Source organism: Colletotrichum truncatum (assembly GCF_014235925.2).
Source record: "Colletotrichum truncatum strain CMES1059 chromosome Unknown Contig_0003, whole genome shotgun sequence".
Taxonomy (NCBI): domain Eukaryota; kingdom Fungi; phylum Ascomycota; class Sordariomycetes; order Glomerellales; family Glomerellaceae; genus Colletotrichum; species Colletotrichum truncatum.
In genome coordinates this window covers 1268494-1287917 of record NW_027222400.1, presented here as the reverse complement: position 1 = coordinate 1287917, position 19424 = coordinate 1268494, and the positions used below count along the sequence as shown (strand labels likewise).

At 47.4% G+C, this 19424-nt stretch overlaps 9 protein-coding genes across 9 annotated transcripts; 3 read left to right on the top strand and 6 right to left on the bottom strand.

Annotated features, from left to right (window-relative positions):
- Positions 1–864: 864 nt before the first annotated feature.
- On the bottom strand, positions 865–2118 carry CTRU02_205239 (GPI anchored protein; the record flags this gene model as incomplete). The annotated part of the gene is made up of 2 exons (XM_036733993.1): positions 865–1805; positions 1866–2118. 2 exons carry the CDS (start codon positions 2116–2118, stop codon positions 865–867), a joined length of 1194 nt encoding a protein of 397 aa, XP_036574283.1.
- A 2780-nt stretch (positions 2119–4898) lies between these two features.
- CTRU02_205238 (uncharacterized protein) lies at positions 4899–5380 on the bottom strand (the record flags this gene model as incomplete). Its single annotated transcript, XM_036733992.1, has 2 exons — positions 4899–5151; positions 5199–5380. The coding sequence occupies 2 exons, from the start codon at positions 5378–5380 to the stop codon at positions 4899–4901; spliced, it is 435 nt and encodes a 144-aa protein (XP_036574282.1).
- A 974-nt stretch (positions 5381–6354) lies between these two features.
- CTRU02_205237 (uncharacterized protein) lies at positions 6355–8382 on the bottom strand (the record flags this gene model as incomplete). The annotated part of the gene is made up of 4 exons (XM_036733991.1): positions 6355–7123; positions 7173–7300; positions 7353–7630; positions 7704–8382. The coding sequence occupies 4 exons, from the start codon at positions 8380–8382 to the stop codon at positions 6355–6357; spliced, it is 1854 nt and encodes a 617-aa protein (XP_036574281.1).
- Positions 8383–8825: 443 nt separating this feature from the next.
- Positions 8826–9824, bottom strand: CTRU02_205236 (L-xylulose reductase 1; the record flags this gene model as incomplete). The annotated part of the gene is made up of 4 exons (XM_036733990.1): positions 8826–9010; positions 9079–9377; positions 9457–9693; positions 9763–9824. 4 exons carry the CDS (start codon positions 9822–9824, stop codon positions 8826–8828), a joined length of 783 nt encoding a protein of 260 aa, XP_036574280.1.
- A 652-nt stretch (positions 9825–10476) lies between these two features.
- CTRU02_205235 (monoamine oxidase n) lies at positions 10477–12265 on the top strand (the record flags this gene model as incomplete). Its single annotated transcript, XM_036733989.1, has 5 exons — positions 10477–10666; positions 10730–10798; positions 10857–11003; positions 11078–11928; positions 12008–12265. 5 exons carry the CDS (start codon positions 10477–10479, stop codon positions 12263–12265), a joined length of 1515 nt encoding a protein of 504 aa, XP_036574279.1.
- A 581-nt stretch (positions 12266–12846) lies between these two features.
- Positions 12847–14750, bottom strand: CTRU02_205234 (amino acid transporter; the record flags this gene model as incomplete). The annotated part of the gene is made up of 8 exons (XM_036733988.1): positions 12847–12973; positions 13033–13388; positions 13457–13515; positions 13584–13663; positions 13833–14130; positions 14176–14397; positions 14454–14614; positions 14722–14750. The coding sequence occupies 8 exons, from the start codon at positions 14748–14750 to the stop codon at positions 12847–12849; spliced, it is 1332 nt and encodes a 443-aa protein (XP_036574278.1).
- A 1335-nt stretch (positions 14751–16085) lies between these two features.
- Positions 16086–16891, top strand: CTRU02_205233 (acetyltransferase C18B11.09c 2; the record flags this gene model as incomplete). The annotated part of the gene is made up of 3 exons (XM_036733987.1): positions 16086–16186; positions 16243–16479; positions 16531–16891. 3 exons carry the CDS (start codon positions 16086–16088, stop codon positions 16889–16891), a joined length of 699 nt encoding a protein of 232 aa, XP_036574277.1.
- A 123-nt stretch (positions 16892–17014) lies between these two features.
- On the bottom strand, positions 17015–17434 carry CTRU02_205232 (endoribonuclease l-psp family protein; the record flags this gene model as incomplete). The annotated part of the gene is made up of 1 exon (XM_036733986.1): positions 17015–17434. One exon carries the CDS (start codon positions 17432–17434, stop codon positions 17015–17017), a length of 420 nt encoding a protein of 139 aa, XP_036574276.1.
- A 378-nt stretch (positions 17435–17812) lies between these two features.
- CTRU02_205231 (beta-lactamase family protein) lies at positions 17813–19276 on the top strand (the record flags this gene model as incomplete). The annotated part of the gene is made up of 4 exons (XM_036733985.2): positions 17813–18209; positions 18293–18724; positions 18795–18872; positions 18930–19276. The coding sequence occupies 4 exons, from the start codon at positions 17813–17815 to the stop codon at positions 19274–19276; spliced, it is 1254 nt and encodes a 417-aa protein (XP_036574275.2).
- Between the last annotated feature and the right edge of the window lie 148 nt (positions 19277–19424).

Here is a 19424-nt window from a genome sequence, read left to right as displayed (position 1 = left end):
CATCAGAGGAAACAATTGGTGGACGCCAGCGAACAAGGAATAATGGAGCTTCCATTTTGGGGGTCGTCCGTTCTTGGCGCTGGCACGTGTTGTTCACAGGGGGGCGTAGTAGTAGTAATAGTAATAGTTTGTAGTAAGATGTATAATAAGCACTTGTGTAGAATCAGAACTCGCTAGGAAAACCATCAGTTGTAATATTTCTGCCGCGTGAATACCATGCCATTTTGGAAAACTGATACTAAGGTACCTATAATGATTTAATGGTATTGGGAACGCTATCAACTTTGCCAGTTGCTTTGTTCTCAATTGGTCTGTGCTGTTGCCACTGATTTCTACATGTTTCTTCAATTGCGCTTTGATCCTAATGTTACTCTACTACGTAGTAGAATATGTCATAATTCCTGCAACAGCCATCCATTTACGTTGAGCCTGGACGTATTGAGACCAAAGCGCACCCCACACTCTGCTGTTTGGATTCTTGAACTTCACTGAGAAGATGTACAACCTTTTGAGTTTACACATTTTGAGGCCTGTGGGTTTTCTGCTCTCCACAGAGTAACAGTATTTGTTTTCTGCCAAGCTACTAATGCGGCTCAAAAAAAAGCTTCAACTTTAGCCAAGTAAACGAACGAAGAATCAAGGAGAAAGGCCTGTCAAACGTTTCCCTCTATCACTAGTCAATTAGGCGCAATCACAACACTCTAAAAAGACACCAATTAAATAAATGAGAAATGTGCGCTTTACCAAGGCTTTAATGTTCAATGTGTCTATCTGTAGGTATCTGAATATCATACAATAACGAAAACTTGACACGACAGGCGCCCATCGGCAGTTGGGACTAGGCAACCAATTCCTGATCACGCCTTAAGAAGGGGGAGCGCCGGTACCGGAAGGGGGAGCGCCGCTGGGCGCAGTACCGTTGGCGGTGCCGTTGCCACCACCGGGAGCACCACCACCACCGCCACCGAAGCTAGTGCCGGAAGAGTGTCCGCCATTCTCGTCAATGTAGCCAGCGATGCTGTAGTAGTCGTCATCAGTGTAGTCGGCGGAGGCGTTGACACCGATCTGGATCCAGGCGAAGAGGCCATCCTGAAGGTCGTTGCTGAGGTAGACGAACTGGGGGAAGGGATCGTAGGAGGCGTCGGCCTGAAGGACGGACCACATGTCCTCGGCGTTGCTGGTCACGGACTGAGTGTTGGTGTTGTAGGGGGCGAGCTCCTCGACGGCGGAGCGGAGGCTCTCGGGCCAGAAGAGCTGGCCAATGTGAGAGACGGGAGCATCCCAGACAGAAATTGTGCCGTTGGGCATCACAGTCGCGTTGGTGTGCGACAGGAGATGGGTGTGGGTGGCACGGCCCTCGTAGTGACCGGGGAAGATGGTCTCAAACTGAACAACACCATCGTGGTCCGTCAGCTGGATGCCACGGAGGAAAGTGCTGTTGAGGCCGTCGGCGGCGTAGTTGCCGTTGGTTGAGATTCCGGAGTAGATACCGGTGGCGTTGCAGTTCCAGATGTCGACGGCAACAGCGGGAATGGGCTCGCAGGTGCTGACATCGACGTACTGCACCTCCAGGAACAAGGGCACACCGTCGCAGTACTCAGACTCAATGACGTTGGAGCGCATGTACTCGCCGACAACGTAGTAAGGGCCGTCGGTGATCTCAGGAGCCAAGACGCAGCTGGTGTTGGCGCTGAAAACGTCCTCAAGGGGAGTGAAGATGCCGTTGTTGCTGACACCGGTCTGGTTGTGGTTGACGGCCTCCCAGGCGGTGAGGTCGTCAGAGTCACGACGGTACTTTCTGGCGGCTGTGGAACTGTCAGCAAAGAAGAACATCCGATATTGTTCAAGCAAAGTTTACTACTTACGAGCCTTGAGACCCTTCTTCTCGCGGATCTCCTTGACCTTCTGCGCACGGCGCTGGACGGCGCGAGCCTTCATCTTCTGGGCGCCGGCGGAGTTGGAGCAGGAGTTGAGGGAACGCTGGCCGATGGCGGCAACGTTGTCGCGAAGCTGGATGTTGCGCTTCATCTCGTGGTGATCGTGGTGCTCACCGGGGTGGGCAGCGACATAGCCGCAAAGCGCAAGGCCAGCGGCCGAGAGGGCGGAAAAGCGGACCATTGTGTCGAATGCTCAGGAACAAGACAAGTTGTAGCGAATGTAGAAGCGATTGTCTAAACTGTTGTGATATCGAAAAGAATGTTGTTGCGGTTGATGCGCCTGATGTCGAGTCCGAGATAAACATGACAACCGGCTCCTACACCAGCCTTTATACAACTCGACTTCGCACCTCGTCCTCCATCGGCCTCGTCGCCCTCGCCGCATCCGTGATGTGGACTGTGGAGTGGCTCACCACTTTCCTCTCCTCTACAGCCATGGAGAGCCCTCGTCATCCCCACGTCTCTCACTGCTATTTTTGATCGTTTCCGTCCAATGTCGCGGACCGTCGTCTGAACACCCGTCCAACCAGGAACGCGCGAAAGGTAATGCACTACCCGTTGCCGTCGTGGCTCGCAGGGGTTCCGAGCCTCACATACACAACCTCGACCCCCGCTGAGCGCATTTTAGAGTCAATGCGGTCCCATGCGGCTGTCCTTAACTCAGCCTCAGAGCAGACGCCAAGTCAAAATGTGTAGACTCAAGCTTTCACGGGAGCAAAAGATGGTTCTAAAGTGGAAACCGGGGTCGATCCGGCGTGGGGCTTCCCGGATGGCTCTCCCACATTCCGTCTATTTATGGGTCGGAGACGTTGACAGAAGCATGTTCGCTGGGGCTTCCGCTGACGAGGCATTCTCCACTTCGCCGGTGGCGCCGCTGCGCGTCTGCAAGCTTCAATAAGATTGGGCCAAATTTTGCTGACAATGACATACCGGGGAGGGGGGCTTTGTCTATGCAAGGACCATCGGTCTGTGGGAGAGGTCCGGATAGGGGTGAAAGACAGGCGGACCTGGTTGACCATGGGCTAAGATTGTTGTTGGTGGCATCGATGACGAAAAAGGAAAATATGAAGAAGAGGTGGATGCTATCCATTTATTCGGATCAACCATTTTTCTTCCAAAACAGATGAAAAACTTTTTCTCTCTCTCTCGAATACCCATAGAAAAAAGGGAAAACAGTTAATGATGAAATAGACTTCTCATAGATGAGCAGCAGTGTTAACAGTCTTGGAGATCAACCCTATCTAACAGAGTTCGTCTCGTTTCGACCCTCCCGTGAGGTAAAACAACTGAATCGCCCAGGGGTGTTCTGGGGATGCCGGACATAGAGTTGAAAAACGCCCGACCGGCCGGGATCCCTAAATTTCGGGGACGACGAACGGGCCTATCTGGATGCAGTCAATCAATCTGGAAGCTGGCCATTGGCTACCGCGCTAGTCTAACCCACTTACAAGTCGAGGCCATTGTTAGGCGGTGTCTAAGTCGTCACTCGACGCGTCACTCTTCCAGAACCGTGTTCTCCAGCCGACGAGGCCCCTCACCACGCCACACTGCCTCTTGAGACTTATCAAAATATGAATTGCCGAGGCCTTCTTACCTTGTGGTCTTCTTCCTTTTGGAGCAGATACATATGGACCTGAGCCACAGGTAAATTCTCCAACATTTCCTACCGCTTGTAGTCCCCGACGAACCCACACTTTGCAATTTGGAATCAAACACAAGCCGTATGACATTTGTGTTGCGTGGTTGTTTCTTTCAAAGAAACTTATTGGGCGACAGCTCATGATCACACTCTCGAAAATCGAGGTAGAACGGCACCCGCTTGGGCAGCCATACAACAAAGTGCTGGTTTCCTGCCCCCTAAGTGCTGGACAGGTAATGACCATGGTCTGAAATTTACTCACAAAGTTGATAGACCTTGTTCGCAACTTGTCCGGATTCAAAGTTGTAAAACCACGAGGAGTCCTGTACAAAACACCGCAAACTGGGCGGTTGTAAAGCCAGCCGTGAATTTCAACAGGGTCTGAAATGCGGGCACCATCTCCATCGCAAAGTCCTCATTTTCCAGCACGACAACAGTAAAACGCATCTTCTGTTGCAACACCCCTTCCAAACCAACCTAAACGGAAGACTAAGCTTGATAGTAGCTCATAAAGTCACAGCTCGAGAGAGGATCTGCCATCTCACAGAGATGCTCTCTGTAGCGCCTGAGGAGCTAAGCAGGGCAGTCGCCATCCCGATGTTACCGAAGCCATTTTGGGATAACCCTGTGGCGCTATATCGAAAAGCCCCCTCCTCCAGTGGAATTGCCGTCGTTTGAGTGTAGAAAGGATAGCAAAAAGGTTTGTTATTGCTACTAGATCCAGAATGCCTACCAGTAAGACAGTTACCGCTGGATTCTGGACAGACCGTCGACAGTCATTCCCGAACCAAACTGCGGTGAGGGGTGAAAGCCCCTTAAAAGTGATAGGACGGGGGCAGATAGGAATCTTCCCCAACCGCTTTACAAGAACTCTCGCGGCATTACTAAAAGTTCGTGAACGGCAACTAAAGCGTTAAACTTCACACGTGGAACAGCTCAATTCAATCTTAACAGGTTCATCGAAGATAGGAACGGAAAGAAAGAAAAAAGAAAAAGAAACTCAGGACGTTGTAGTGGGATAGGTAACCGGAGCAAGGGGGCAACTGATGTGAATGTTCAATTTTACGCCGCACCCGGTCGTCGTGATGTTGGTTAAATTTGACATAATTTACTTCTGTGATATCAAGCTTCAACGACTTAGACAATGACTGAAACCTGTGCGATCACCTTTTCCACAACACAGGGAAGAAAATAGGAAATTGTAGACGAGCTAGCAAAAATACTCGTCAATTCTAAATTAATTGCATAATAGAGGCTCTTGAGCGCGACATGTTCACATGTCTCGAGGTTACTTCTCGTCGAACATCGCGAGAAGCATCAGTTTAAACAGCGACGGTGGAAATCTTGTACCCAGGCAGAGTGAAGCATAGGCTAAGGACCCCCTCCGATCCTGAGTGCCCGCAAACGTAGTTCGGCGTGCCGGTGCGAACACTGGCAAGATAGAGACTTTCGCGACCTTCGGCGCCAATAAAAGCAATCCAGGACTCGATGTTAGAACCGAGAGGGAAGTAAATTGTAGCGTTGTACGAAGGGACGGTACAAGGTACCGCGGGAGTGGCGCGGTTGACGTCGTCCCTAGCCGATCAGTATCTGTGGAGTAGAGGCTTTAGAATCGTACTTACCATTCACCGTAGCAGTGGGTGGTTTGGTTATTAGCGTTGTCGATAACGTCAAAGTCGAAAGTGAGGGTGTTGTTGACAAGCGCCTTGGCAGAGACGTTGGTGATCTCGACTTCGGGGGCATTTGAAGTAGTAGCAGGAGCGGCAGCCACAAGGGCCGCATAGAAAAGAGGAGAGAAGCGCATTATTATGGAGGTGAAGTGAGAAAAACGATTGTATAGAAGCTTGAAATCTGGGCAATTGACTTGTGTGTTGAGCAACTACGAAGTGACCATGACCGAGATCTCTTATTATACCTGTTCGCTACATCCACAATAAAACTTGTTGTCAACAAACATCTCGTATTTCAGATATTACCAGTATTATGTGATTAGTGAACTGGGACTCTTCACTGTGGAATTTCTCGATACCATCACGGATACTGGTTGAGGCTCTGATTTGGCCGCGGACTCCGGCGGTCAAGTGAAATAGCGTGAGACAAGGCGTAAGAGACCGTTAGTGAATTATCAGAGATTAGAGAATGATTAAAGCGAGATACGAGATTATCGGCAAAGCCGTAAAGCCGGCAAATCTTCGCTCGCTTCTGGAACAGCTAGGTACGAGACTTTCGGAATCTTCGTAAACCCACCTATGTTTGGTGGATGGCCCTCTCCAGGACCGAGGTACAATAAGGAACCTAGATCGCAATACGAGAGCTTCAGCACAGAAAGCCCTAAAACTGGAGCCCAGTGATCACAGTGAAGATAGTATGCCATGTTAGCCTTTTTGGGGCCAAAAAATTATTTATGTCGTTGTCTTCTAGAATAATCTAAATATCGAAAATTACCGTTGCTTCATAGTCTACCCGTCATCTTTAGCGTTAATTCAAGTTCGTTTTTATCAGACCACATTGGCAAGGGGATCGAATATTTTGCTCGCTCAAATCATTGGAATATTTCTTGCTTTAAATCGAACTAGGCGATGCTTTCTATGAAAAGGTTACAGCTCATACTTGACGTCTAATAGTGACAAAATTTGAGGGCCGGAGGCACCTCAGCCGCCTCCCTAGAACATGGCTGATTACAGGAGAAGAAAAAGTCCCAAGAATCACATTTACAACTGTGGAATAACAGAATGAAAAAAAAAAAAAATACAAAAACTTCAACTTGTGCTACCATGCTCATCCAAATAAATATTGACGTGAGTCTCCATTCACGTTTGGCTGGCTCTTCTCATCTACTACAGAGCCCCACCAGTCGAGTGGACTGCTTTTGCTCCATATCTCTTCAAGCAGAGCCGAAGCGGTCAGAAACATATCGTATCGAGTTTGTGCGCTCCACCATTCGCAATACTCCTTCACAATTCGTTGCAAATCTGGATCTTTGGTCTCACACCCAGCGAAGAAAACAGGAAGCAGGAGCTGTTTCTGTAGTAGTGTACTCCTCCTGCAGGATGCAACATGATTGAGGATCCTACGCCCGAGAAGTGCAAGAAGGGAAGGGGGCTGTGATTTTCTGTCCCACTTGAAAACCCTTTGAATATACAGAAGCAAAGTGTACCTCCAGGCCTCGGCGCAGTGATGAAGGTCTTGGCGATAATTTACTATTTCCTCTAGATCGCGGCCGTCTGTGGATGGTGTGTCCGTAGTCCAGAGCGTGGCATCATCGTAGGAGTACTGTGAATATTCTCGAGCATTCCAATTCCGAATACTTTCCTCGACCGCAAGAATCGGGCCATTGTCAAAAGTTACACACGTCATTGTTGCGACGAGCTCAACTTCTCTGGCATATTGACCGATTCGCATCATATATCGAAATAGCTCCTCCGGACATCCGGAGACGCTATAAAACGTCTCTTTACCGTCAGGGTTGTAGTTTCGAAGATCAGAGTGGTATGTTTGCGGCAGTACGCAACCCTTCCTCACTGTCAAAGCCAGCGTAACGTCCCACCTGAGTTGTGTTAGTGACGAATCAAGGTTTTGCATAGCATCGCACTCACCAAACCAACATGGCTATCTGAGCTTGTATCCGTCGTGTTCTTGGCTTACCATTCTCCTCTATTCCGACGAGTACACGGTGTGCAGAGCGGAGCTGTGACGTCCATGACCCGTACGCCGAAGTTGCACACTGTTGCGCTAATTAGCTTTTAGGCTTGAGAAAGACAGATGAAAAGGCCTACATCAAGAGTAAATAGTACAAGGATAGCATCAAGCATATCGGTATCGATTTTCAACACGTCCGCCTCGCTTTGCGTCTCATTCAATAGTTTTAGCGCCAAGGCCTTGTGTTCCTTGGCCTCTTTCGAACAGGTCCCGGTTACTCGGTTAATGTGTCGATATGACAATGCAAGTATTGAGTGAAGCAGTAACTGCGAATCTTGCCTTGCAGTTGCACCGCATCGAAAGGGATTGGCCTCGAAATCTGAAGTTAACGGCCATATACAAAACTCTTGATCATCTATGTTTTCTATTAGTAACCCCTAAAGCAGATCACAAAATAAATTGGGAAGTTGGTTTCTCGGTAGACATACACTGTGCCAGTAATTCATTAAGCCCATTTCCAGATAAGAAAGTATCCCCGATGGTTGAAGAAAATGCATTAAACTTGGGCACGATATTTGACCCAGCCACTATCGTTGTATTATCCATCGTATTATGTGTTCCGCATTTCGTCGAGTCATTATTTTCCGAGTTCCCAGTATCGGAGTTACTAGGGGTCGTAGTTAAGTCTTCGGAGCTGGCAAGATCGTCGAAGTTATCGAGGAATGGCATCAGTAGAAACGAGGGGTCCATTGAATCGAAATAATGTTCGATGTGTTGATTTCCCGAGTCCCAAAGAAGATTACCATCATTATCTGTCGCTTCTACCGGCCAAGGAAGGCTTGAGTCCAATATAGACATACTTGTTGGCGCCTGAGATGAACTGGGAATCATGGTTTCACTGTGTCCCCCCTCATGGTCAGCCGTAGGCTTAGGTTGTGGCGGCGATTGCGATGGCGGGTGCAAAGATGCGCCGCACTGCGATCGCTTCTCATCGCCCGAGTTCTTGTCGTCACCAGGTTTGCTGTTGGGATTTCGAGAGGTGTCGGTGATGCTCGCCACTCTTTGAGGGGGCTTTGGAGCGAAGGAATTTGGTTTCCGCCGCTTCCTGCTCGGGCCACCAACAAACTTGAAAGATCGTGGTGGCTTTGGGGGTTGTAAGTTCGACATGGAGAAATAATTTACAAAGGACAGACGTTAGGCTACCACATTCCAAGTAGCTCATGACCAGATTGGGAGATGTTTGGTTTGAGGAGCATCTTTGGGCCGAGGATAGAACACAAGAAGACGAGGAGATCAATCCTGCCCACCAGGCTTGATAAGCCTACCACCATGTTCCACTTTTCTGGGGTAATGCGGGGTAAGCTGTTACATGGGTAGCTCGGATGAAGGGGCAGGGATCGCAAAAAAGTTCCAAGTTGATAAGATGGATCACCTGGAGCAGGACAATCTAGATTGGAGAGAACGGGATATGGAGTCACAGGGATACACAGGATAGCGATTGTATGTCATAAACTGCTTCGAAAATCATATTTTCCGAATGGCTTTACTTTATTGTTGGGAGCTTTGTATGATAGATGCAATTATATCCAAAACCATAAACCGTCCACATATTAGTTGTAGAGCCCGCCATTTGCAGAGAGTGTTGAGCCTGTAGTCCATTTGGCATCTTCAGAGCAAAGGAAAGCTACCAAAGGTGCAATATCATCAACTTCTCCAACACGAGCAGCTGCCGGCGTAGATTCGATCAACGGCTGCATATCCTTCAGGAACTGTTCGTCGCTTTGGAACCATTGATCTACGTAATTCGCATAAAGTTAGAGGTTTATCTCTACAAGGAGCTGGTTTTCACAAATAGAAGCTCACCTGTGGCAATGGGGCCAGGATTGACACTATTCACAGTGATACCGTGAGATTGGCCCAGTTCCTTCGCCCAGACACGAGCGAGTGCCTCGTTAGCGGCTTTAGTAGCAGCGTATACAGTTTGTCCAGCAACTCCCAAGCGGGCACCTGCAGAAGAAATGAATACAATACGGCCACCCTTGGGGAGGTAAGGTTCGACAGCTTTAGTTAGGAATATAGGGCCTTTGACATTGGTATCGAAATGGCGGTCATAGAACTCTGGTGTTGTGTCGACCAAGTTGGCTTCGTTTCCTTGCGCAGCACTATGATAGAACGTAATAGGTTAGCAAATGATTTTTTTCACCAAGACCCAGACGCTTGCAGCAGAGCAACAACACCTACTTATGGATGAGAATATCAATTTTACCCGACGGGCTAATTTTCAAGGCGCTTTCAACAAGCTTAGGAATGTCCGCAAGCTTACTGACATCAGCTTGACACAGAATTGCCTTTGTACCGTTCGTTTCGATCGTTTGAACTACTTTCTCAGCACGTTCGCGGCTGCTTTCCGAAACGTAGTTGACAACAACGTTTGCTCCTCTTTTTCCTAGAAGCTCGGCGATCCCAGCACCTAGGCCTCTGTTCGTGGTTGTATGTTAGCGGAGTACTGGCTAGTGTTGAGTTGACGAGCAGGGCGAGAGTCGGTACCGAGATGCGCCTGTCACAATGGCGACCTTGCCTTGAAGGCTCAAACCCTTGAAGTCTGACATTTTGGATATTGAAGATGGAAAGTAGAGCAGAATTGACAATGTTGACTACACGTAAGAATAGTATTGTGAACGTGGTTCTGATCTTTCTGGAGGTGTAGTATGAGCCTGTGTAAATTGCGCTGCCCTGTCCGATGTTAAGTATTTGATCACTGCTTTGTAGGTCTCAATGAGTGTTGGAGAACTGTTGGAGAGATGTTGGAGAGATTGCCACATCGGGAAGTTATCTCGTGGCCACTCGTCAGGGGTGATCCCTGAACCTCCACATCCCCGCCGGAATTTAGTTCCCGCCCGGAAAGTCGTCTTATCTTGAGTCCGATGATAAGTTATCTCTCAATCCCACTTGCCGTATGACCATATCTAGTTGACTACTACTCGACGATAGATCCGAAAGCCGAAAGTGGGATTATCTCTTATTGCCGGTTAAAATGGGTCTCATTTTGACATTTATCTGGATTAAGACTTGTTGGTCTTGGCCTCTGGCTGGAGGACCAATGTCGTTGATGCTTGCGTTCTAGCAGCTTGCGAAGACACTATAACAAGGCGTTCAATCATAGATGCAACGGTTAAACATATTGGGTACACTGTAAAAATTGAATTGCAATCAAGTCTTTTTTCGTTGAATTGGTGTTTCGCAAAACCATCAACTTTCACCATGACGTCTAAAACAAGTGACGGATATCAATGGACGTCCGATTCCAAAACCGTCCAACGGGGTCTTGAGACTAATGCAGTAATCAAACCCCCTCGACGCGGAGACTTTTCTCTCAACCGTGTTTACGATGCCGTCGTCATTGGTGCTGGCTACGCTGGACTTGCGGCAGCTCGAGATCTTGTTACCAAGGGTAGGTTCTATTACCGAGTAGATGTCACCCGAATCATATCAAGCTGAGTTCCTATTGGAAAAGGCCATTCAGTATTGTTAATCGAAGCTCGAGATCGCGTGGGTGGACGAACATATACGGTGACCAAGGACGGTGCGTATTCTAATGGAATGAGAGTAATGCTCGCGCATCAAGTAATGTTTTTGTCTAGGCTTTCTCTATGAAATGGGAGGAACTTGGGTGACCCATCACATGGGTTACTTGTTCAGAGAGATGGTTAGATACGACATGGACCGAGATCTGATCGAAACTGGAAGTCCGGACAAAGATAAGGGATATTACACTATCAATGTCCCCGGTAAGAAGTCCCTCGACCGAGATCCACTTTGAACTACTTTGGATAGAACACATGTAATAACCTTGAGCTTTTAGACGCTGAACCCAGAAAGTTATCCCACGAAGAAGCTGGAAAAATGTCATCCCGGGCTTGGGATGTTTTCGTAAACGTCGACGGCGAGCACTGTCGTACCCTTTGCCCTCTACCCCACGCCCAGTTGAACAACATCGTTGTGGACCGTGCGACTATCGAAAAATGGGATAAAATGTCTTGCCAAGACCGATTCGAGCAAATAAAACATAAGCTAAGCCCGGAAGAGAGAGGGCTTTTGGTATCTCTGCTCCTCCATATCTCGGGCGGAGAAATGGAGACAAGCAGCCTCTGGGATATGATCAGGTCACACGCGCTGATGGCACACGACTCAAAGAACTTTGGCGATATTTGGCTACGATACAAACTAAAGGAAGGCCAGACAGCTCTTGCAAGGAACATATTCCATGAAGCTGTCGATCACGGACTCGACTACTCCTTTTCAACCCCAGTGGCGGCAATAGCGCAGAAGGCGAACCAGGTTCACATTCAAAGCCAGTCAGGTGAAGTTTTTCGGGCACAAAAGGTGGTATGCACCATACCGTTGAACGTGCTCCAAGACATTCATTTCTCTCCGCCATTATCGCAGAAGCGTCAAGATGCGATTCAGCTCGGCCATGTCAATCAAATGTCCAAGATTCATGCTGATGTGGGTAATCCGGAGCTTGAGAGGTGGAACGGAATGCGATTCCCCGGTGTCCTGATGTACGGATATGGTGACGGGGTGCTCCCAAATGGAGATGTCCACGTCGTGGGGTTTGGGAAAGACGAGAGAACGACTTTTGTTCCGGAGAAGAACCCAGAACTTGCTGTGGACGCATTTCAGAAACTGCATCCAATGGATGTTCGAAGAGTGGTTAGTAATCATTGCCTCAAGCAGCAGGATTTCATCCAAAGGCTCTTTTTGGTTAGAGCAGATCACTGACAGAATATAGATCTTCCATAACTGGTGTACGGACCCATATTCCAAGGGCGGACCAGCTTGGTGGAGGCCTGGATATATGTCTAAATATCAGGACGAATTGCAAAGCAGGTGGGGAAATGTGTTTTTCGCCAGTGGAGACTGGGCACATGGCTGGAGAGCTTCAATTGATGGTGCTCTCGAGCAAGGCACTGTCAATGCGCAACAGATCACAAAGGAGCTCAAGAAACTTGACAAGCGGGCTAGAAACTTGCTTCAGTCAAATCTATAAGACAGAGTACTCAGTAGTCTAGGCATTTAACGTTTGTATATTCTTTCCACGCACTGAATAAAGATTATTTTCGGGAACCAGAAGAGGTAGTAGATACATACAACAACATCGTCTCGCACTACTTGGACACGGCACATCATACGTGAAAATGAAATGAATCCATAGTTACTATAACTCGAGAAGTTGCATTTTCCTAGTCAGAAAGAAAACTATACATCGTTAGGACGTTCCATTGGATTAAAAATGTCCCATTTCCTGGAAACTCAAGATCCTCATATCACATACAAATAACGAGCTGTCAGATTGAAGCCAAAAAAAACTAGGCACGGCACGTAGGAAAACAACCTTTGGCAAATTTGGATGCAAATAATTCAACAGACGCCTATCAACTTATTGAAAGCACTGGCGTTAAGTTTTTGGATATATTGATATTCAAATTTGTTAAAAAAGACATGATATACTCTGCTATAAGTGCAATACACACTGGAACAACAAGAATCTCCAGCCCAATCTGAATCCTTCCAGGCTCATTGCTTCCCCCTAAGTTGACCCAAAAATTTTGGACTTGGATTTCAAAAGAATTAACTGTTAACCGCATTCGAGCCATCCAGCAAGTCCCAATCAATCTGGGGCCCTTCGAACTGATTTCTGATCCAGTACCACGTGCCAACTACAAAGATACTGATTGCGCCGAGAACCACGCATACACTAGATGGGTGTTAGTATAGTTGGATACAAAAGGTAGGTGTTTGACCAAAATAACTTACTAGTTCATTGAAGCAGCAGTCACTGGTAGAATATTAGGGAAACAGATTACTATCCCAATCACGGTAATCCAAACCGGAGAAAATGAATTGCAAACATATCCCAAGATGCCTAAGTTAAAAGGACGACTTGGCAACTTTTTGGCTCTGCCTTGAATGAGACATATAGCCTGCGGCACAATGTAAGATATGTTGATAACTAAAACAGCGGCAGTGATAATAGAGTTGAAAGCTTGTGTGCTTGCCACGTATAGCAGCCCGTAAATTGCACAGAAAGCTGCCGAGAGAAGAGTAGTTCGAACCGGAAACTCATAGTATGAGTGGATTCCTGTCCAATAGTCCGAGTATGGTAAACCGTTCTAATTACATGCAAGTCAACATTTCGTACGTTTTGCGTGATTTGCCCTTTGGGTTGAGTGCGACTCACATCTCGAGCAAAGGCCCAAGCCAACCGGCCACATGTTATCCACTGGCTAGGCATGCATGCTTCAGTAACAAATGTCAGTTTTGCTACCATCCAACTCTAATGTTTTAATGTTTGATACGATACGTACTGTAAAATAGCACAGTGAGCAGTATCTGCAATCCTAGAGCAGCTGCTTTGGATTCGGTTGCTTGATGGAATGCTTCAAGGCTTGGGAGGATAGCAGACCGAACACTGTCAACATCTTTAATAACCAACATTAACGATATAATGAATGGTACCGATGTCAAAAGACCAATCAATAAAGTCAGGTTGCTATACATCATTGTTAGTCATACCGGCGTCAAAGCACTCGAGGGGTTACGCTGATTTGACTCACATTACGCGAGGGATCTCCTTGCCAGGATGGTGCATCTCCTCTGCAATGTGTACGACAGCATCGAGACTCGCGAAAGCGTACATGGCATTCCCAATACTCATGAACCAGGCCATTCCGTCCGGCCACCCGCTAGCCCCTCTAAACTCGAGGAGATGGCTGGCAGGCTGAAAAGACTTGCACATGGCCAAGATAACAACTGTCACTATGATAAAGCCCAGAATCGAGAGTAACAGGCAGGTGGTGGTCCATTTTCCAATATGGCGTTGAGGTATCGTGAAGATGGGTATAACTAATTGGTTGAATTAGAGATTTTTCAAGTCGATAGTCTTCAAAGTGGGCTTACGGGTCGATAAGAGAAGTCCAAGATAAAGCAGATATGATTGCCATCGCTGAGGTTCAAAGTCCGGATACATGAACTGGGCCATACCCATGATTGACTGAACGTTATTGGATAATCCGGAGCAGGTAATCACCCACCAGCCGATGACGCTGAGTAGGCCAACGGAGAAAGCGGCGAACTTTTTGTGTTTTTCGGGGGCCAGAATAAAGGTAAAATGGTATTGGCCTGTTCAATAGTTGATTAGCTTACGGATTGACAGATGATGGTTTAGAATGTCATACCTCCTGAAGAAGGGAACGCCGAGGCCTGCTCAGCCATTCCTGCCGCGACGGCCCATTGCACGAAACAGGCCACTATGAGTCCGAATACGGTTGCTTGTGGTCCGCCATAGACCATGCTCTGTCCAAAGCAGCTGGCATATGACAACCAGGAGTTGGTGATACTACATGAAACGACAAAGTTAACAACTGGTATGGTTTTGAAGGTTTGTCCACAACACAGAGCGGTGTAAACAGAGCGGTGTAGGAAGATAGTCGATATGTGACTGACCTGAACCCGAGACCAAGTGTACCAAGCATATTGAATGTTCGTTTTAAGACAGGAGCATGGCCCTGTGCACGAAGAATGGCATCGTCAAGGTCGTACAAATCGCCCAACTTTGCAGACTGTGCATCGCTGGGGACTGAGGTAGACTTCTGGGTCTTGTTGATATCTCGTTCAACTTCGGGATCCATTTTATCGTTCGATATGATGTGGTTGATGGTTCGATGATGGAGTGACTGAGAGTTAGGTGACTGTGCAACGGTGGTCAGTTGCTGACTAGTGTTTTGGAATGGAATATGTATTCCAAGTGACAGACGCACCTTATCGCCTAAGGTGGCAAGTGGAACTGCTTTTGATATGAGTTAAGCGGTCGGTCAAAACCTGCCAGACTCGAAGTGATGGGATAGAGGAGAACTGCGAGTCTTTGTCTTGAACTATTGACAACCGACTGGCAGTCTTATTAGTACTTCAACTCGCTGTTCACTTGCCCGCCTTGATTTCAGAGAGTATCATGCCTGGTTTCTCTTAACTGATAGAACCTTCAAAGACCCATCAAACAGATAAAAGCAAAGCCGAATTCCCATTGCATCTGTAGTGCAGAACCATAGTTCCGTATGCCCGACACCCTCCTGACCAAGAGATGGGGAAGCCCCGGAACCTCCTCTGCTTTCCCCACTTTCCCCAGATTCGAGCTTATCGTGGAGCCTTGATCCTGGTCTTGCGGAGAACTGATCAAGCATTTGATGCAGAGCAAACTGTACATGGTATGCATACATTTGGATATTGGAATACTTGCGATTTGTCACAGAAAAACTGCCATAGCCACTGACAGGCATTTCAATTGCTGGTTATCAAACCCAAATTCCTTTCGAGGATCATAAACTCTTCGATAAGTTCTATTCTACGCTTCTACTTTCCCGTCTACCCATGTGTGTGTTTCTTCTCTGACAGCTGCCATACTTAGTCCTATCAGCAGTTGACTTTAGGTCTGTCTACTGCTTCAGGCGTTGTTATCTCCAAAGGAGGGAGTGTGGTGGGGCGAACGTAGGATGATGTCATTCGTCAATACTTATCTTGATCAGGTACGCTAAACGGCCTTGGGGCTTAAAGTTGGATCCGTTGTGAAGCGGATCTCCTCATTCGGCGAAAGTAGTAATTTCTCCTGTTTAGGAAATTTAGGTCTGGTCCTGGAGACAGCACCTGGACTCGAATTCCCTGGTGCGGCAAAACATGGAAAAGATGGGTAAGTAAAGTAAGTCAGCTAGGGTATAAAGCGATGTATTTTTTTTTTTCTCTACTTCCTATCTGGTGTGAAGATTCTTATTACTGCAAGTCACTGTATTACGTACCTATTGAATCAAACTCCAACCATGGCGACAACGAGCAAAGACACCAAAATAATCGAGCTTGCACGCGATCTACAAGGTACTCCTTGGTGCGAAGAGTACGAAAAGATGATCTCGGGCATGTTGTGAGTTAGCTGCACTATTCGGCTCCGTTTTATGGCACGTACTTACGGGGGAGTAGGTACATCCCTCTCCATCCCAAGTTGCTTGAGGGACGTCACAAAGCTCGTTGTATTGTACACAAATACAACACGCTAGACCCCAGCTCGAAGCCTTATGACGAGTTGATGAACTTGCAACAAGACATGATGAAAGGCATTCTTGGTAAGGTGGGAAAAGGGACTTTTATTGAGCCACCTTTCGTGCCAGACTATGGATGCAATGTGATCGTAGGCGAGAACTGTTTCATCAACTTCAAGTATGCTCAAACAACCTAGCCCCTGAAGGTAATGTTTCTGACAAATGACAGTTGCACAATTCTTGACACAAGCTTGGTTATTATCGGCGACCGTGTCCAGTTTGGACCAAACGTGAGCATATATACTGCTGGACATGAGACCAGTGTGCTATCTCGAATCAAGTTTGTGGAGTTCGGTACCCCTATCCGGATTGAGGACGACGCTTGGGTTGGTGGAGGCACCATTATCCTTCCAGGGGTAACAATCGGGAAAGGAAGCACCATTGGAGCAGGATCCATCGTAACAAAGGACATACCACCTTATTCTGTCGCTGTCGGCGCCCCAGCAAAGGTGATCAAAAAGCTTCCCACAGTCGAGGAGGAAAAGGCGGATCCTAAGAACCCCTACAGAAACATGCCTGATAGAGAATGAGAAATTGAGAGTCACTGTTGAATCCTAGAAAACTGTCGGCCTATTAACCCCTGCTTCAATCTCAACCTATCTCACCCCTAGAATGAGCTTCCGACTATGACATTATGAAATTGCCCCTTTCAATTAGTCAAACCGGACAGCTTCGGCTTGAACTTCCGCATGCATGCCAGGCACCACTAAACCCGCAACAACTACTGATGTCCACGTCGGTGAATGGCCAGGATATCTTCCTCGAAAGAGCTCCAGCATTGTAGCCTCGTCTTCTGCCCGTGTGAAGTAAGCCACAACCTTATGTGCTCCTGCGAGGCCAGTCTTAACTCCTGCATCTTGAAGTGCTGCATCTAGACAATTAAAAATGGCGTGGAACTCGTCGACAATTGAGCTTTGCACGAGTTGGCCGCTTTTTAGGTCGACCCCAACATGCCCTGTTGTGACGACAAGATGCCCTTGCAAAGGCACTGTGGCGGTGGTGGCAAGCGACGACGAGCGGAGCATTTCCCCCACAGGACCTTGAATCCATCTGTATTCCGTAAACGGCGCCATGTCTGCGGGCGGACGGTAGTTTGAAATTTCTTATGGTTGTGATTTTGAGAGGTAGGTAACACAATGATCAGAAGCCTGAGAGTTTCTTAGACAAATCTTCCGACGACAGGAAGCAACTCGGCATCAGAAATACCCGTACCATAATACACGGGTCCACAATTCCGAACCTGGTTATATGAACCTTAATTATACCAAAAGAGGGAATGTGACTTCGTCTGTCTCTTCGCACCTCATTCACGCCACACACATGCTGTCTACCCACCGAAACTAAGGGCTACATTAAGACATCTCAACGTAGCTAACGTCTGCACGCCGCGTTTACTTGCACAGGTCTGTAGTAGTACCTTACCTAAGGTTTCTGTCTCATCACCACTCAAAATGTCAACGCATAATGTGGGACTTGTAATGAAGTCCATTATCGACGAGTATACTTCTGGAGACAAGCAGAGAATACCTGGAATTGTCTATTGTGCTGTTGGAAAGGATGGCGTGCCAATATTTCAACATGCCTCTGGCAAGAAGGGCCTTTCCAGCAATTTGCCAATGACGTTGGATACGACGTTCTGGCTGGTGTCGTTTACCAAGCTTATAACATCTATCGCTTGCATGCAGTGCGTGGAACGTGGCTTACTGCTTTTGGACGATGCAGAGCACTTAGAGACACTGGCCCCTGAGCTGCGCGACGTTAAGGTACTCCAAAGAACCCCTGAAGATGGATTTGAATATGTCGAGAAGGAGGGGAGAATCACTTTGCGCATGTTGCTTAACCATACCGGTACGTGTCTCCTCAACATCGAAATTCAAGCGTTTGCTCTGCATTTTTCTCACCAAAGCTTACTTTTGGATGCAAAAATGCAGCTGGCTTTGGGTATGCCTTCGAGGATTCCAAATTAGCCGAAGTTTCTCGCCCCGTTGGGCTTGATGATTTCTCATGTGACCGGCTAGACACCATCAATCGACCTCTGGTAAATCAACCAGGTACAACATTTCAATATGGTACTTCCATGGACTGGGTTGGAATCATAATAGAGCGCGTTAGCGGTCATTCGCTCGAGTCATATTTTCAAAGCTACATTCTTGGGCCTCTCAACATCACGAGCATCTCCTTCAGGCCATCCGATGAGGCAAAATCCGGGCTAGCTCACATGCACCAGCGTGATTTGAACGACAATGTTTACGAAATCGACCACATCTACAAAAAGCCTCTGATGGCTAAAAATGACGAGGAAAGAGAGCAGATTTACTGTGCAGGTGGGCATGGATGCTTTGGGAAGCCCGCAGATTATGCTCGTAAGTTCAACTGCCATGAGGTGTTCTCCAAGTTAAAGGTTAGAACGATTGTTGACTGGAGGCCTCTTAGGTATCATTGCACTGCTTTTGAACGATGGAACTGATGCAAAAACGGGCGCCCAGCTTCTTAAAACCAGTACTGTGGAAGGTAAGAAAAGTGGATAGCGGAAGCGAAACACTCGTATTGTTACTAAGATGTGATTAGAAATGTTTCGCGACCAAATTGTTGACAAGCCGCGTTTTTCCAACGAGTTCGTCCCGGTTTCTAAACCGAATTTGGCGCGACCTACCCCTCTGAGTCCCATGCCAGAAAATCACACAGAAGGATGGGGTCTGTCGTTTTCGTTAAGCCACTGGCAGTCACCAACTGGCCGAGCCTCTGGGAGCGGCTCTTGGGAAGGGTTGGCTAACCTTTACTGGTTCGCTGACAGAAAAAATAAGCTTGGTGGTCTCATTGCCACGCAAATTGCACCTTTTGGAGGTAAGTTCTCGATGCCTCTCCTCCTTAATATCGGTTTTACTGATCGTGAGGTACGCAAGATCCTTATGTAATCGAATGTTCGGAGAGGGTTGAGACAGAGCTTTACAAATTAGTGGGTTCGAGTAGTCTTTAGAATTCATGTCACTGATGGGCTGCTACCTCAAATAAAATTGATTCTAAAGCTACTGAGGCTTACATTAACTATAGATAGAAGTGAAA